This window comes from Podarcis vaucheri, assembly GCF_965113315.1.
Source record: "Podarcis vaucheri genome assembly, chromosome: 1".
NCBI classification, from domain to species: domain Eukaryota; kingdom Metazoa; phylum Chordata; class Lepidosauria; order Squamata; family Lacertidae; genus Podarcis; species Podarcis vaucheri.
Window position 1 is genome coordinate 64,041,258 of NC_138759.1, and position 17,769 is coordinate 64,059,026.

General features: G+C 40.4%; 1 protein-coding gene across 4 annotated transcripts in view; it reads left to right on the forward strand.

Moving 5' to 3' along the window:
• Positions 1-17,769, forward strand: part of LUZP2 (leucine zipper protein 2) — a 325,887-nt gene that overhangs the window by 292,867 nt on the left and 15,251 nt on the right. For all 4 annotated transcript variants that reach the window (XM_082200692.1, XM_082200690.1, XM_082200691.1 and 1 more), the window contains one exon: positions 17,348-17,437. In XM_082200692.1, coding sequence (XP_082056818.1) covers positions 17,348-17,437 — 90 coding nt within the window. The remainder of the gene's footprint in view (positions 1-17,347; positions 17,438-17,769) is intronic.

The following is a 17,769-nucleotide window of genomic DNA, read 5'->3' on the forward strand; positions in this document are numbered from 1 at the left end:
GGATAATCACATGAAGCAATTACTTTACCATTGTCACTGTCTTCTCAACATATTGCTGTTGGTTGTTGGCAATCTCTGTGTTCAGAGGAGGTGGTGTATATTATCAGGAGCGACATACCCCCTTGAGCTTGGGAGCTGGCTTTTGTAAATGTTTGCATTTATCTTTCAACTGTTCTCCCTTTTATGTCAGCATCATGTGTTCTCCCAAGTATATCTTCACATGTCGATACAGAAAGATTGAGTGTCAATAACTGCACACGTAGAAGGGCTTCGAGTATGTCCTTTCAGCTCCCCTTGAAATGATGTTCTTTAAACAGCAACAAAATCTGAAAACAATGAACTAACACTCTACAGGTAATAAATGAGAAATTATGCAGATTCTTAGTGCTGAACATTGCATTTTCCATTGGATTAGCATAAAATTACAGGCACAGGTGTTTCTGTAATTGGGAGCCATTTGGAGAATTCACTATGTTCAATGACCCTCTGCTGGGTTGTTTGCCCAGTTGTGATGGAGGTAATGTGTTAATAGTGTAGTTTCTGTCATGTAAAATAATGCAGTAATGTTGTCTGGAATTCAGGTTCCAACAGCATTTATGATGATAATTTTGTTCTTTGCAAGCTTCTACCCCCTGTTTAACTGTATTTCTTTTTCTCATTTATACATATGCGTCGCAGTCCACAAATAATTTCTTGATTTGCACAAATATAGTTTTATTGTGTCAGAACAATGATTGCCTAATCCAAAATCGCGTCTCTGAGAGTCCCCAGTACAGTGGTACCTCGGGTTACATACACTTCAGGTTACAGACGCTTCAGGTTACAGACTCCGCTAACCCAGAAATATTACCTCAGGTTAATAACTTTGCTTCAGGGTGAGAACAGAAATCGTGCTCCGGCGGCGCGGCGGCAGTAGGAGGCCCCATTAGCTAAAGTGGTGTTTCAGGTTAGAAACAGTTTCAGGTTAAGAACAGACCTCCGGAACGAATTAAGTACTTAGCCTGAGGTACCACTGTATTACAAAACAGGGTGGTCAGACAGTACTCCAAAATTTGAGATTCAGGGCCTATGTATAGGTCCCATGTGTAGGCTACCGCAACTCCATCTAGGGTTGTCATCTGTAGCAGAACTCATTACATACATTTGCTTTGAGAGGCTCTGTTTTGTTAGTTGACATGCCTTATTTTTAAATGTGTTCATTCTGATACAGTTAAACACCTCAGCTTAAAAATTTAAAGACAACCAAAAGGTATAAAAATGCAGTAAAAATTGAAACTGCAAATTCAACATAAGAGTAAGAACATAGCAGAAAACAATAAAATGTTATAATAATAAAAACAACTGCAGCTCTCAGTGGCCCAGTTCAAATCTGAGAATATTTGTCTAATAAAGTACCCTGAAAACAGGCATTGCATTTGATTCAGCACTGCTACCATGGTTAATAAACTACATTTTCTTATTACTCCCAAAGAAGGGTTTATACTCTGGTTTGTAAATAGAGATATAGCTGCAACTGTGGTCTATTGAACACAGGAAGTGTTCTATAGGGCGCAAAAAAAAAATGGAGGAAGAGGAAGCATATGACACAAGGCTTGTTGTGTGTCAAGGTCCCCAGGGCCACCCCAATTAACTCCCACATCACACCAAATTTTTTGTTTAAGGTTTTTTGGCATAATTTTAGCCACAACTTTATTAAAATACAAACATGTGAGTGGTTGCTTAGGCATTGGTTGCGACTATCTGCCCCCACCCTGGGGGACAGACTCACATTCTGCACGCCTGCGAAAGTCAGAAAAGGGGAATACACTTGGGGGTAGCGACGGAGCAGGAAACCTGCCCTCAGCCCTCCCCAAATGCAGCCAGGAGCTCTTGCAGTGGCCCGAGCCCCGTGACAGGGTGGATAAAAGCAATAGTGAGCCCCTGTATTCCTTTAACGGAATCCCTTGCAGGAGCAGCATTAGAGGGGCAGGCATACGCAATCCATGCCCCTCAACCAACCAAACCCTAAACCAATGCCTACCCGCAACCTTACAAGTTGTGACAATTTGCTACACAGTAGACAAAAACCAAATGGCCCCAGCCAATCAGCCAGATGGACAAAATTCCTACCGGGCCCCTGCCCCAAGAGCAGATGACCCCATGACAGGCATAGGAAGGTCAAAGTGAACAACCCTAATTCTAGGGAGGGGGGGCGGGCAATCTGATGCATGGGTGAAAAGAGGAAGCCCTAGCCTCGTGCAAGGAGTTTTAGCATTTCTGGCTGTCAATCAATAAATGGCAACATTGACTTCTTCCCTAGAACAAGGGAAGCCCAATTGCATCAGTGGCCAACGATCAATTAGCCCGCCCCACAACTTTGGAGTGTCCTGACGGTCCCACAGCAACACGTGCTCTCCGTGAAGGAGAACACACTCTCTCAGTCTATTACAGTTGCTACACAGAAACAAGATTAGTAGTCTAACGATGATCAATGACCAAAATTGAATCTATATCAAAACTATATATGTAAGAACCTAGAAGGAGAAAACATTCTTCATTCCATGAGGAAATTTTTTTTTTTAACAAATATCATACAGATGTTAATGAACCGGTTTACTGAATTTTCTTTTGGATTTGTTATTAGCAGCAAACATATCCATAATATTAGTATGCACTCAATTTTAATGGACTTTGCAATAGTCAGGAATTTGGGTGTTTAATACCCAGAAAAAGCTATTTATAGTTTCATATATTCTGATGCCATAAAGGTATAATAAATATAATTTGTTACCCTAGGAAACTTTGGGGGGGGGGGTTGAGCCAGTTTATTGCCCTGTACAAAGTGGAGAAAATGCTTGCCTCCTTCCTTTTTCTTCTAGAAATGGGTGATGAGGCAACTGTAGTTAATTAACTGCAATAAGAAGCTTTTGGGTACTCAGGGAATATGTAGTGCTTATAATGGTAGCATGCCTAAAGGAGGTCAGAAGAAAAGTTTTCTCCGGTGAGATGGTTATCTAAAAATGGCACAATGCAACTGTGCTGAGAGAGAAAGTTGAATTTCAGGGTCCAGGCTGAATTGAAGTTCCTGGGTTGCTCTTGCTGTTGCTGCAAGCATACTGCTGACTTCTTGCTGTGCACTCCCATAATGCCTATACAATGCATGTCTTTCAACACCAGCAATGTTCAAGCCTACTGCGATCTAGGTTCCCTTTCCATATCAGATTATTTGGCAAGGAATAATCTTCTATTAGTCTTCATTAAGTGCTTTAACTAGCCTTTTAAAATAATTGATAATGTTGCTGCCTTTGGGAGTTTTGATTATTTTATATTCACTGTGTTTTTATGATATTGTGAGTCATCTTGGGTATTCTGTGCCCAAAGTGGCAGCAGATAACTAATTGTATGTCTGTCTGTATGTATGAATGAATGAATGAATGAATAAGGAATCATTCCAAGCTAGCCATTGACCCTTGGACATTACAAAGTATTCTGTGATGTGTTCAAGGATGTACAGTTAGTTCATATGGTATAGTCCTGTTGAGATTTCCCATACACCTTAGTACATGCAGCTAATGTCAGTGATATGTTACAGTGCTGTTTCAAATTGTTTTATTTCCTTTTATTAATTTGCGCTGCCCTGCACTCCTTCTGGGGAGAAAGAGTGTGATATAAATTTGAATTTTCAGAGAAGCTTGTCTGTTGTTGTTGATCTTCTAACCAAAAAACTTAATATAAGCTTCCAAAAAAAAAAAAACAACATTTGAAAATGACTGCTATCCAATTATGAGTTATCACATAGGCTCAAACCAACATGCCATTTATTTTTTTTCCTGAATGAAAAGCTTTCTGCTACTACAAAGACTGATTTTCTGCATGGGTGTGAAAGGTGAGAGACTGGTGTAGAACTATGTAGAACTACAAGGACATTGCCACAGGATAAAACCACACTGCAACGAAAGGTACAGGACCCCTCATTGCAAAGACTGTGTTTACCTGTGATCATAGCACTGATTGTGCACATATGCTGAGCAGCTCATCAGCTTGTAGCATTCAATTGCAAGCAATGTTTACATCAGGAAGGTCAGTTGCATTCTACCCCCTGCTAGGTCAAACACAGTTTATGCAGGATTCCCGAGTTTGGTTGTTGGTAGCTCTAGAAACAAGATAATGCAAACACAAATTTCAATAATATTTTTGAAATTACATATTTAAATATTTTAGAAATTAGTGTATTTTACAAACTAATTAGAGATTGATATATTTATATAGTGCTTTGAAATGTTCAACGTACTCTTCATGCTTCTCTATCAATATTTATTATGTAAAGGTAGGTTGACATCATTATCTTGATATTGTTGATGGAGGCTGAGTCTTTTTAAAAGACATCTGAAGGCAGCCCTGTTTAGGGAAGTTTTTAATATTTAATGCTGTATTGTTTTTAACACTCAATTGGGAGCCGCACAGAGTGGCTGGGGAAACTCAGCCAAATGGGCAGGATATAAATAATAAATTATTATATTATTATTATTATAAGGTAAAGGTGGAATTTTCATGACGGTAAAATCAAATCTGAACCAAATACTTCCTCTTAGCTACAACATTACACTACCTCAGTTGAGGGAGGTTAGTATTCTGTGAGATGTAATGCTTTGTCTTGTTCCGTTCTATAGTTCAGCAGAAGGAATTTAGGAACAGAAAGGCAATAAAGTAAAACAAAACAAAACAAATGAACTTGGGAGTTAAGATAATAAAGCTGTATGCTTAAAACAGATCAGTTATAAAGTGATCTCCTGTAGTTTTTGTCTTGATGTGAAAGTAAACAAGGCAGTGACAACATTGACTGTGAAGAGGGCAGTGCCAGCACTGCCTTTAGAGACTTGCCAGAAATCTCAAAGCATCTGCAATAATACCTAGAGCACTTTATCTCCAGCTGGCAAAGCAGCTGCTACTCTGCAGGGCTGTTCTGCTGATAAGTATTTTTCAGTTAAAGGTAAAGGTAAAGGTACCCCTGCCCGAACGGGCCAGTCTTGACAGACTCTGGGGTTTGTGCGCCCATCTCACATCTATAGGCCGGGGGCCAGCGCTGTCCGGAGACACTTCCGGGTCACGTGGCCAGCGTGACAAAGCTGCATCTGGCGAGCCAGCACAGCACACGGAACGCTGTTTACCTTCCCGCTGGTAAGCGGTACCTATTTATCTACTTGCACCCGGAGGTGCTTTCGAACTGCTAGGTTGGCAGGCGCTGGGACCGAGCAGCGGGAGCGCACCCCGCCACGGGGATTCGAACCGCCGACCTTACGATCGGCAAGCCCTAGGCGCTGAGGCTTTAACCCACAGCGCCACCCGCGTCCCTTATTTTTCAGTTATCAGACCTTTAAACTGAGATGTAAGCTTAAGTGCAGGGTGGCATGGCAGAACTCAAGACAAAGCAAATTGGATAATTGCAGAAACAATGAGCTCATATACTGAAGAGAACTCTTATTTGGTCAGTCTCTTTCTGTCTCTCAACTTGATTTTTTAAAAAGAAACCTGCAATGACTTCTTACTTTCTGTCTCCAGAAGAAGACATGAAATCAAAGTGACAGTCCAGTTGTCAAAACAGCAAGGAACACATCTATTGAAATGCATGAATCTTATAGGATAAAGTGGCTTCAGGCTTATATCCTAAATATTCCATTTGTATTCTGGATGCAATCCCAGAAAAGTTGGCTTGCTTTTGCACAAATGGGAACAAAAATGCTGGAATACTGGATGCAAATAAAAAGCAGTGACCACATTGCTGGGTTTCCCTCTACAATTTCCCATAAGATAAATGTTTTGTTTTGCTTTCCTACATATGCAGCTAATCTGTTGAAGTTAGGTTCACAACACAGATGCAGAAAACAGGAAACCAGGTCTTGGTCAACCACAACGTTGTAAGATAAAATTTAAGTTACAACCAATAAAAATCTGTTTATTGACCATTCATTCTGATTTGCTTGCACAAAACTTACATGGAGGTCATGCAATACCTGGTCTTTATTGTGCATTCATCCTGATTGGCTTGTGTGGTAGTTACACATCTTTCCATTGCACAAGTCATTTATCCCACAATTTTTTCTGCATTTCCCAATCACTTTTCTAACCTTCCACAGAATAATAGAGGTGACTAATGCTAAACGCAACAAAAGGAGGTGCTGTTGTCTCTAGCCCTCTTCCAAGGTGACATAACACATTGTGCATACATTTCCTTTTTTTAAAAAAAAAACCCCAAGGCTGCAATCCTTAACACACCTATCTGGGACTAGTCCAGTTTAAATCTATGGGGCTTGTTTCTGAGCAGATAAGAATAGCATTACACTATTAAGTGTATTTATTCTTGGTTTTTCTCCAGTTTATCTTCTTTTTGGTTTGTTACAGCTTGTCTTTTTATATAAGACTTAAAATGTAATACCACTAAACACATGAAAATGATGCGCTAAGAACAGTAAGAGACACGTATCCCTATTTCTTTTTGTAAATAATAACAAAATAACAAAAAATAGAGTGTTGTGGCACTTTAAAGACTAAGACATGTACTATTTCTTATGTGAGTGTTTTACTCTTACCATATAAACACAAGAAGCCCCTGCTGGACGAGGCCACTGACCCATCTAGTCCAGCCAGCTTCTCTGGCCATCCAGATTCCTATGGGAAGCTAAAAGCAGGAACTGTTTCACATAACCAAAAAGCAGTTCTCTGCCCTCAAGAGCTTGCAATCTAAATTCTAAGTCCAAGTATAGCTATACATTTTTGCACTTAATTCCATATACGCAGGGAAACCAAAATGCTTGTTTACAAAGCTATTGTACTATAAACCTTACTATATGCTTGTGAAACATAGACCATCTCCAACTCCTTGAAAGATTCCATCAACGGTGTCTCTGAATTTTTTTACACATCGCTTGGGAAGACAGGCAAACTAGTACCAGTGTACTGGAAGAAGTAAAGATCACCAGTGTTGAAGCAATGGTTCTTCATCATCAACTTCGTTGGACTAGTCATGTTGTGCAGATGCCTGATGATCATCTTCCAAAGCAACTACTCTATTCCGAACTTAAAAATGGAAAGCGTAATGCTGATGGTCAACAAAAGAGGTTTAAAGACTGTCTCAAGGCAAAACTTTAAAAATGTAGCATAAACACTAACAACTGGGAAACACTTGCCTGTGAGTGCTCCAATTGGAGAACAGCCTTTACCAAAGGTATCATGGGCTTTGAAGACACTCAAACTCAGGACGCAAGGGAGAAATGTGCTAAGAGGAAGGCACGCTTGGCAAATCCACACCATGATCAACTCCTACCCAGAAACCAATGTCCCCACTGTGGAAGGATGTGTGGATCCAGAATTGGCCTCCACAGTCACTTACGGACTGGAAGACAATCTTACTTGGCTACAAGTGATCGCCAAAGAAGAAGAAGACAGAGGTTTATAGAGTACACACACCCCCCCATAAATCCCCAAGTGTAAGAAATAATGTTCTTAACTGTAACTTTCTGAAACACATAGTTTCCCAGGGGGCGTATATTGAAGTAGTGCTCACGATTCCCCCCTGTTTTTTATTGAGAACATCTTTCAGCCTAGTCCCTCTAAGTGGGGCTCTTAGCAGTGTCTGAGGCTTTTGAGAAAATAACACTTTCCCCAGGCTCTTGAAATCCCATGGAATGCTTTGTTGTATCTCTTTTAAATGGCTGTTACTGTCATAGATTGATCCCAGCAGACCTTCTTTCCACTATTAGCAACTAGTTTGCCCAGTAGGTCTGGGGCAAAGAGTTGTGCAGTGTGGAAAGTTTCAGTGTTTTAAAATGAAACAATGTATTTCTGTGTTTTTATCAATAGGCAGTTGAGGAAGTTGCCGTTTTTCCTTTGACCCACAGAGAAGATTTTGAAACAAATGGGAGAAAGTGTCACAATAGTAAAAGCATAGTTACTAGCATTGGTACTGCATATGTTAATACTTACAACATATGCTGAAATAGGTTGTGAACATGGAGATGCAAGACAGCAATAATCCACCTTTTAATGAAAATTATGAAACAGATTAAAGTTTAATCAACATTTCAGAGAACTGGGAGGAGGACCCACAAAAGTCCAATGTCTAAATGTGGAGTTGTCCTCCTTAACACAATATATCCAACACAAGGAATCATTAGAAATTGAAGGATATTTGGTGATTTTTTAAAATGTACCATGTTTACATGTACTCCAATTCCTGTCAAAATTGTCTTTTTCCTAAAGGGATTTCCACTTAGTGGAATCCCTTTGTTCAAATCCACAAATAGAAAGGCTTTAATTCCAAAATATACCTCATCTAATGGAGTGATTTTTCACCACTTCCCTCTCCCCCTGCAACCTCTCCTCAACTACTACAAAAAGTTGGGGAGCCTCCAGAACAGCATGGAAGGTGGTACAGGAATATTTAGGGAGAGGTGGAATTGCTTAAAATCACCTTCCACCTTCCATTATCAGAGGCCTCTACTAAATTGTCTGGCAAAGGGTTGGGACTAGGCTGAAATTTGACTCTGTGTTTGGAGGCCCACTATCAGTTGCTTTGGAGTGCTTTTTCTAGAAGAAGAAGAAAAAGCAAACTCCCATGTGCTATTGGTCCTCTGGCAAGTGGCTAGGACCAGGCCACAAGATTCCTTCACTTCAATAGTCAATAGCCACAGGTCTGTTGAAGTTCTTTTTGAGACGGCAAGCAATTAAGCAGCCACTTTTTAGTCATGGCTGGGGTCAAGCTGTCCTACCCCTGTTCATTTACTTGAAGCCAAAGTTGTTTTTTTAAATAATTTTTATTAACAGGCCAATCAAATCACATTAATTCCAAATCACATTAGATCCAAATTACACAGCCAAATTTTTAAATTTTTGTTGGGGGTACTCATGCTTCGAGCTCTGAACGGGATCCAAACATCTCTCTTGCAGAATTACACAATTCTGTCCAAATAGTATTCACAGTTCTAGTCAATCTTCTCTTTGTTATTTGTTATTTTCCTCATCTTCTTATTGTTCTCATATATTCCTTTCTTTGTGGTCTCTGGTAGTCTCCACAAGCGGGTTGAAAGCAAATGTTGTTATATCCTGTGTGGATTTTACACTCCTCCAAGAGCCATACAAAATGGACAGACGCCATGTCTGCACCTCCGTAAACATTCTCAAAGTCTGTCCGTTGATTTCCACAGGCCTGCCAGTCTCTCCTCAATTTTCTCAGGGGGCCCTGCCAGGTCAAACTCACAGTCCGATAGAATAACAAGCCATGGTCCTCCTCCCCCTCACTCATCCTGTACAGGCCTGCCGTAACAAATCTCTTTTTTATAACTGCGTCATAAAGAGGTTTCATTCCTTTCTCGATGTTTCCACAAGCCATGTCTTTGATCTTTGATTAGTAATTTATTTCCACACAGTTCCTAATCATCCTGCTTGTGATCAGTAATTGCAATGATTCTTTCTTGGGGGGGGTGTTATTGGGTACTCACATAAGACAAAAAGAAAAGTCCCCCCCCCTTTCAGTCCCGCTCCGACATACCGATCCTTTGATGAATCTTCTTCTTAATTTATTGTTTAAATCCAGCCCGTCGCTCCACTTCACAGAGATCCCTTTGATTAGCAGTCTCTACTCCCGATCTTCGCTCGAAATATGTGCATTTGCTTCTTCTCCAATTGTTTATTTTGAGCTCCTGCAACTAGGCTGCACAATCAGAGACAGCGTCAGGGAGAGCCGGACCCACACAAGGGCTTTGTGCCTAGTGCTCTCACTCCCTTCTTTCGAATCCGGGGGTGATTTATGGCAACTGCAGGCAAGGCAGTGTTCCCCATTCCCTTGGGGTAACAAGGGAGGCTGCATACTCCCATATCAGCCTCTTAATTACCTCGTGTGAGCCGGAGAGGTGGTATTGTCGACCATCTTCCAATGCGCCCTTAGCGGGCCCCCCGAAGCCAAAGTATTACTTCATTGCCTAACACCTATTTACTACTATGAAGAAGTGTGTGTGTGTGTGTGTGAGAGAGAGAGAGAGAGAGGGGGGGGGCAAGACAGGAGATAAAGCAAGGTCACCGTACAATAGCTTTTGCTGCATTGCAGAAAGTTGTCAGATCTCATCAAGGTGCACTTTCTAAGGAATAAGGCTTGATCTTACACCATAGGATTAGTTACACAGAAACTGCCTTATACTGAGTTGGATCATTGGTCATATCTAGCTCAGTACAGTGGTACTTCTGGTTAAGAACTTAATTCGTTCCGGAGGTCTGTTCTTAACCTGAAACTGTTCTTAACCTGAGGTACCACTTTAGCTAATGGGGCCTCCCACTGCCACCGCACCACTGCCACACGATTTCTGTTCTCATCCTGAAGCAAAGCTCTTAACCCAAGGTACTATTTCTGGGTTAGCAGAGTCTGTAACCTGAAGCGTCTGTAACTTGTAGTGTCTGTAACCCGAGGTATCACTGTATTGTCTATATTGACTGGAAGCAGTTCTCTGGGGTTTCAGACAGGAATCTGTCCCAGTCTTACCTGGATATGATATGGACTGAACTTGGGATCTTCAGTGTGCTATGCAGCTGCACTTTCACTGAGCTATGACCTTCTCTGTTGGGCTTTAGCCATTAAGCAAGGTTTCTGTAACAACTAAATTATTTGGGATAAGCTTTTCATGCTGGCATCAAACCAACATGGTTGGGCATCTGCCAAGGGGCAACACCATAGAAGGGGCACTTACAAAAGCCCCCGGATCTTCTTCCCTTCACTATTGCAATTTGTTTGGTCTCATTCTGGCCCAGAGGGATGAACAAGCAAACAGTGGTGTTGAGGTACAGATCCTTGCTTTCTCATTGGCCCTCTTCTACTTTTTCTTCTTTCTTCCCTCTTCTTTGGTGATCACTCGTAGCCAAGTAAGATTGTTTTCCATGAACACAGTCAGGGGGGAAAGAGGCAGACTATGTTTACAGCACCTTTTCTTGCCCCTCCCCCTTTTTGGGGTGAGCAAAGTGGACCTTAAATAGGACTGCTCAGTCATGGATACAACTGCCAAGCTACTAAACTACCTCACTCCTTAAGTCAGAACGGCAGAACCTGTATCCACCGGCCATGTGCCAGTTCATGATTAGGGGCTTCCAGATTTCACGGTCCTGCCACCATTACCATTTGCTGATCACCACGGAACTTTTTGGGAGAGGGAATGGGTTGGTTTGGGATGGCTTTTTGGAAGACACCTGTGCAAGAATTTGTTTTATGTGTGGAAATCAGTGCACACTGACCAACACAGTCTTTGCAGTAAGGCTCTATTCCAATGGCATGAGTATCACGATGACCAGTAGATTCTTATTTGTTGCAGCCTTCATCTGCCTTCACAGCAGTTGTAGCATACCGCTTGTTATTACCTGCCTGTTCAGCCATTGAGGACTTTTTGGATCATTCTTTGTCTAGTTCCTCCCCTTTGACCTTACTGTCTTGGGTGACCCTGCTGGGATTATGAGACTCCCAATGGCTTTGCTCATGAGGCTCATAGAAACATGCAAGCCCACTGCTAGTAAGCAGGTAATGGCAATGATGGGGAAAAGAAGCAACCACAGCAGCGAATAATTGTTAGAGTCACTGAAGGAGAGGAGGTCCAATGAGGGTTTACTGCCCAGGAGCATCTCAGAACCTGGAGTTAGCAATCTGAGGGTTTCTTTATACAGTGAGGTCTACCAATCTGAATGTAATGCTGCAAGCTAATAGTCTATTGCACATATCAGCTGGGTGTTCTCTCTCAAAATGTGAAAAGAGAAAGTAGTAACTGATGAAGTTAAAACCATAAAATATGGTTCAGTAAAACTTTTTAGCACAGAGAGGGAATTCTTGTTTATGCTAATTGGTACCTGCATGATGCCTGCAAGGAAATAATCACCACTTTGGGCAATCAGTTTGGCTTTAGGGTTTACCTTTATTCTTTTAATCAAATGAATGCAAATTAATTTATAATTTCTTACCAGCTGTGTTCTGATTTAGGTAGGGTGATTTACGGAACAGCTGGTGAATGCAATGCTTTAACTTTGGGAAAGGTTTGGCCTAGGATAACCATGAAACTGACAGATCCTTTTCAGAATTTTTTGAACAATAGTGCATGTTCATTAAAGAGATTGAGAAACCAAACATTATAACAAATGCCTGGGATCTTCTACCATTCTCTTTGTATGTCCAGATGTTGTCGGATTACAACTCTCTTCATCCCTGACCATTGGTCATGCTGGTTGGGCCTTGGAGGAAGTTCAAATCCAACAACATCCAGAGGGCATCAGCTTGGTGAGGACTGGTTTAAGCACATTTACAAATGGGAGGTTTGTCAGTTTACTCTTATTTGCATAGCTGTTTATTTATTGCTTTTATAACCCATGCATCACCAAAAGATCCTGAGAGGGGGTGCACAACATTTCAAACTGACGATTAAAACAGTTAATCAAAACCTCTTCAGAAAGAATTTTCCACAAATATAACAATATTGCAAAGAGGAACTAGATCCATTCAAAGATCTGAGCAGAGAAATGTGTCGTAAACTATTGGCAGAATTTTAAAAGAGACAATACCTGGTCTATCTTCAAGGGGAAGGAGTTGCATAGCCTAAGGACCACCAGTGAGGAGGCCATCTTGCGCATTGCTGCTCCCCAGATTTCAGAAGGCGCTGCCACCACAAACAGATCCTCTTCAAGCTGCAATTTTGAGAGAAGTTCAATTAAGTTTGCGTTTAATGTGAATATACAGTACTTACCATATTTTTCCATCTATAAAACGCCCCCACGTATATTTTGGGGGACCCCGATTTAAGAAAACGGGGGAAGATCTATCCGTGTATAAGACGCCCTCAAATTTTGGACATTATTTTTAAGGGAAAAAACCTAGTCTTATACAAAAAAATACGGTAATTTGCACTTTCTGAAACAATTTGCAAACCGAAAAAACTATCATTCAAAATTAGCATGTTGCTGAATTTCATATTGTAGTTCCCCAGCCAAATAATGTGTACAGAAATGCATATACTAGAGTGCGTCTATAAATGAATATAGTCTTGAAAATAACATACAAAAACACTTTATATAAGAGGAAATTGTTTTGCAAAAAATGTGCAATTAGGGAAGGAATATATATAAAAAAATGTATATTAGAGAAATCTGCCCAGCCTAATGTGGAAATGTAGAGAACCAAACTGGAAAAAGTGAGAAACTGAGGAAAAACTGAAATTGACACATTTGACACAGCTGCTTTCAGTTGCTGTTATGTGTGAAACATCCTACAGTGGCTTGTGATTTTGATTCTTCCAGAAGGGATGGGTCATGTATGGGAGACACAGGTTCGTCACAGAACTGGAGGTCCAGAATGCTCTTGCTAGTTTCTCCTACCAAGCTGCTCTGCCCTTCTGTGAAAAAATGCTATCAGATAAATACCTTTGTCCCAAATACCAAGCAAAAAATCTCCTAGATAGATATTCAAATGCACAGTGGGCCTTGCCAAGCTTAGGTTTAGTCCTGGCCTATTAGTTGCCATCTGTCTGGCTGCTCATCTGTCATTATTGTTGCCTCACAGGGAGTTAACTGAGCTGGCATCAGCAGACTTCAGCTGGCCAGATTGGAGGGATAAGATGAAGCTTCATATTAAAGTGGGCATTTTGATAGAAGTGTAATTGTATTTTAAATGTGAGTAGCCGTACCACAAAGGCAAGGGGGGGGGCTTTGTCAAATTTAGAAACATTGCTATCTAAATTTAAGGTGAAATCCTAAATGTCTACTAATGCCGCAGGGTAAAGTCATATATTTCAAAGCTACCCTGGTAATTGGCTTAATAGGCCGTGTCTTCAGTTCAGCAAATTTTTCCCATATTGGTGATTATTGCATGGTTATTCTTTTTTTTTACACACACACACCGTCAGTTCTCATTGTGTTTACTTGCTTCATTTATTTGATGCAAATTGAACATTTTATCTCTTTGGGATAATAGGGCCTCACACTACACTTGTTATATCTAAATAGTCTATGACTTGGCCATGTTGCTCAAATTATTTCAAGCAACTGCAGTGGAAAAATGGTGTGGAGAGGCATGTCTTTCAATATTTAATTTGTTTGAACCCATTGCCAAATACTAGTCTGATGTCCCTTGTGAATATAGGGACTGCCGTTGGTTCATCTACCTCAATATTGTTGACACTTATTGACTGTAGCACTCCAGGCGTCTCTCCCATACTTACTTGGAAATCCTGAGGACTGAATATAGGACCTTCTGCACACAAAGCAGATGTTCAGTCATTGAGCTACAACCTTCATCACACTCCTTAAATAGAGAGCCCCAATTCATGATTTCCAAGTCAGCCATGTCCTCACAGAGTGAATCATAAGCTTGTTTCCTGTTCTGTTTCAAGCAGTAATGGCCTCAGCAGGACAGTAATCCTGACCTAAGGTACAGTGAGGGGGGAAAGTATTTGATCCCCTGCTAAATTTGCCTGTTTGCCCCCTGATGAAGAAATGACCAGTCCATAATTTTGATGGTAGGTTTATTGTAGCTGTGAGAGACAGAATAACAACAGGAAAATACCCAGAAATAAAAGCACATAGAGGCTTCACTAACCATTTGGTGAGAAAGTTTGGGAAAGGAACAAAGCAGTAGTAACAACTAAAACTCCCTGATGGCTATCGCCTATAGAACCATCAGCTAGTCAAAGAAATAACATGAAAGATAATTGGCTAACATATAGGGAACTTGTGGAGGAGATAAATTATTGCCCGAAAGTGAAAAAAATCGAAGAACTAAAACAGAGTGGGGTTAACTGGCTAGAATTCTACCAGCTAACAGCAATGTTCAAAAAGGATAAAAAATCAAAGGGTTTTGATAAAAATAATTCGGTATGGGAAAAGGAAATATTATACAATAATGAAAAGACTATCTCAAAAATCTACAAATTGTTATAGAATGGACAATCAGAAAAAGAAGAAAAAGGGAAATGCCACTAAAAAGTAGGAACAAGATCTAGGCCATACAATAGAATACAAAGAGTAGAAAAATTATGGACAAAAACCATAAATTTCACAGCATGTTATTTAATAAGAAAGAATTATATGAAAATGTACAGTGGTACCTCAGGTTAAGAACTTAATTCGTTCTGGATGTCCATTCTTAACATGAAACTGTTCTTAACCTGAGGTACCACTTTAGCTAATGGGGCCTCCCGCTGCCACTGCACTGCTGCGCGATTTCTGTTCTCATCCTGAAGCACAGTTCTTAACCCGAGATACTATTAGCGGAGTCTGTAACCTTTTCTTTTTTCATTTTCATTCTTAGTTTTGTGTTTTAATCTGTAAGATTTGGAATTGTTTCTTTATTGTTTTTGCGTATTCTTATATTTTGTTGTTAATATTAATAAATATTTAAAAAGAATAAAAAAGAATGCAAGGGTGTTACAATCTGATCCAAAAGGTGTTGTGAATGAGAAGCTATCTGAACAGCTGAAAATTAGCTTATTCGGTGAAAAAACCCTGAAATGACATACCAATGTCAAAAAAAGGTCACTAACTAGAAGCATCATGATTAGAGAGCACCGTAGCAGTATTAGGCAGTGAAGAGATAATGAAAGACACGGAAGATTATAATAATACAAAGAAGAGAAATGGTAAGTAGTTTATAATGAAAAGAGAACTATATAGATTGAAGCAGAGAGAGAAAATAGGAAGCATAGACTGGAACAGGAATGTATCATTTATTCCAGCACAAAATTTGGAGAGCAACACAGAAAAATAATGAGTTTGGCTTGCTATTCTGTTTCAAGCAAACTGGATGTTTAATTCTTTTTTATATATATTATCTTTTACTGAAAGCTGTGCAAACACAAATAGATTTTAGTTTCATCAGCAAGCCCATGCATAAGTTAAGTGGACTGCAAACGGCTTTACTTAATTCTTAAGTTTCTGAAATTTGAAACGTGATTTTTGGTCAAGCATGAAAAGGTCTCACCTGTAAATCTCTCTAATTTGTGAAAGTATTGCTGGAATGCGGAACCCTGTATATGCTGCACACACAGTCTTGAAATATGAAAGTCATCAGCAGGCTTCAGAAATGCAAAGACAAATTGGATAAGGGGCTGGAGTGCTTTCCAAAATGATTCACCCCTGAGTGCACAGTTGTACAAGCAGACTGCTAACTAGGTTTTTATTTGACTTGTGAATGGTGTGCTCTTTATAATTAGGATGTAAATTGTAATTAGATATCCGTTATTAGCAATTGCATATCGTACTGTTACAATGAGATTTAAATAAATTATATTAGAAACAAAATGCCACAATAACTTAAGCTCAGTAGCAATTAATTCATAACAATCTGTGTATTTCCAATGGGCAAATTCAGAAGTATTTACTCCACACATGTGGTCGATAATAGCCCTTTTTATAGGTTTCATCTTTGCTGACTGGGGGATACATCCAAATAATTTGCAAACTGGTGTGGAAATGTGGAGAAATGAACACAAAAGTGGAAAAATGAGAATCTGAGAGTAACCAGAATTGACAGATTTAACCATTAGTTGCACCCAAACCTTCACTGCATGAGGCCTTCACACATGCAGTAAGACTTCCCCTTTCCTCCCTTTCCTTTGTAACCCTGTCACTTTCAAAATCTACTCCAGGGTGTTGGGGAACACCATGGAGCAGATTTTGTGGGGCTTCAATTCATGCAAGGTGGCGCTGTGGGTTAAACCACAGAGCATAGGCCTTGCCGATCAGAAAGTTGGCGGTTCGAATCCCCGTGATGGGGTGAGCTCCCGTCGCTCGGTCCCTGCTCCTGCCAACCTAGCAGTTCGAAAACATGAAGTGCAAGTAGATAAATAGGTACCGCTCCAGCGGGAAGGTAAACGGTGTTTCCGTGCGCTGCTCTGGTTCACCAGAAGCGGCTTAGTCACGCTGGCAACATGACCCGGAAGCTGTACGCCGGCTCCCTCAGCCAATAAAGCGAGATGAGCGCCGCAACCCCAGAGTCGGTCACGACTGGACCTAATGGTCAAGGGTTCCTTTACCTTTACCTTTTAACTCATGCAAGGTGCTTCTAGCATTTAGCATCTCCCACTGCAGATACTAAGCTCTATCCCTGTCCCTTGGCCCTCAAGAGTTGCTTTTCAAGGATGCTGAGAGGCAGGAGAGTTCTCTTTCAAGAGCGTCAAATAGTTCTTCGCATCCAACAGATAGCAAATAATAGTTGTGCTGCTGAATGTTTTGAAACAGATTTCTGATTTCCAGGTAGTAATTGTTTACAACAGTTATTTGAAAGAAGGCAGAGACGAATCCAACAGATAAATATCCCTGCAGTATTTTTTCACAGTCCTTTATCTTTCTTGTCATCTAGCAAAGAGCTCCTGAAGACAAAGAGACTCTTCGGGTTTCCTCAAGAAATGAAGATAATAATCAAAGCACCTCGGAATGCAACTCACAAGATGTAAGTTTAATCCATTCAGAAGTCAAGACTTAATGTGCACTGTGTGCAGACTTTAGAGGAGATGCATATGTATTTGGTTGTAATGATCAGAATATGATATATAGCATTATATTAGGGGGAATAAGGTTGTTTTATATTCAGGTGCTGCAAAGGAGATGCCTTTTGATGTAAAAGTCTACTCTCCCTGGTTTTGCTTGAGAGATTAATTAACAGGATTGCAAAGCTTTCAAAAAGGAATGTTAGAAATGTGATTTAATCATCGACTGCTTGTAATCCACCTGGTTTATTCACTTGTGAATTTACCACACCAAATCAGTTTATTTTCCATAGGG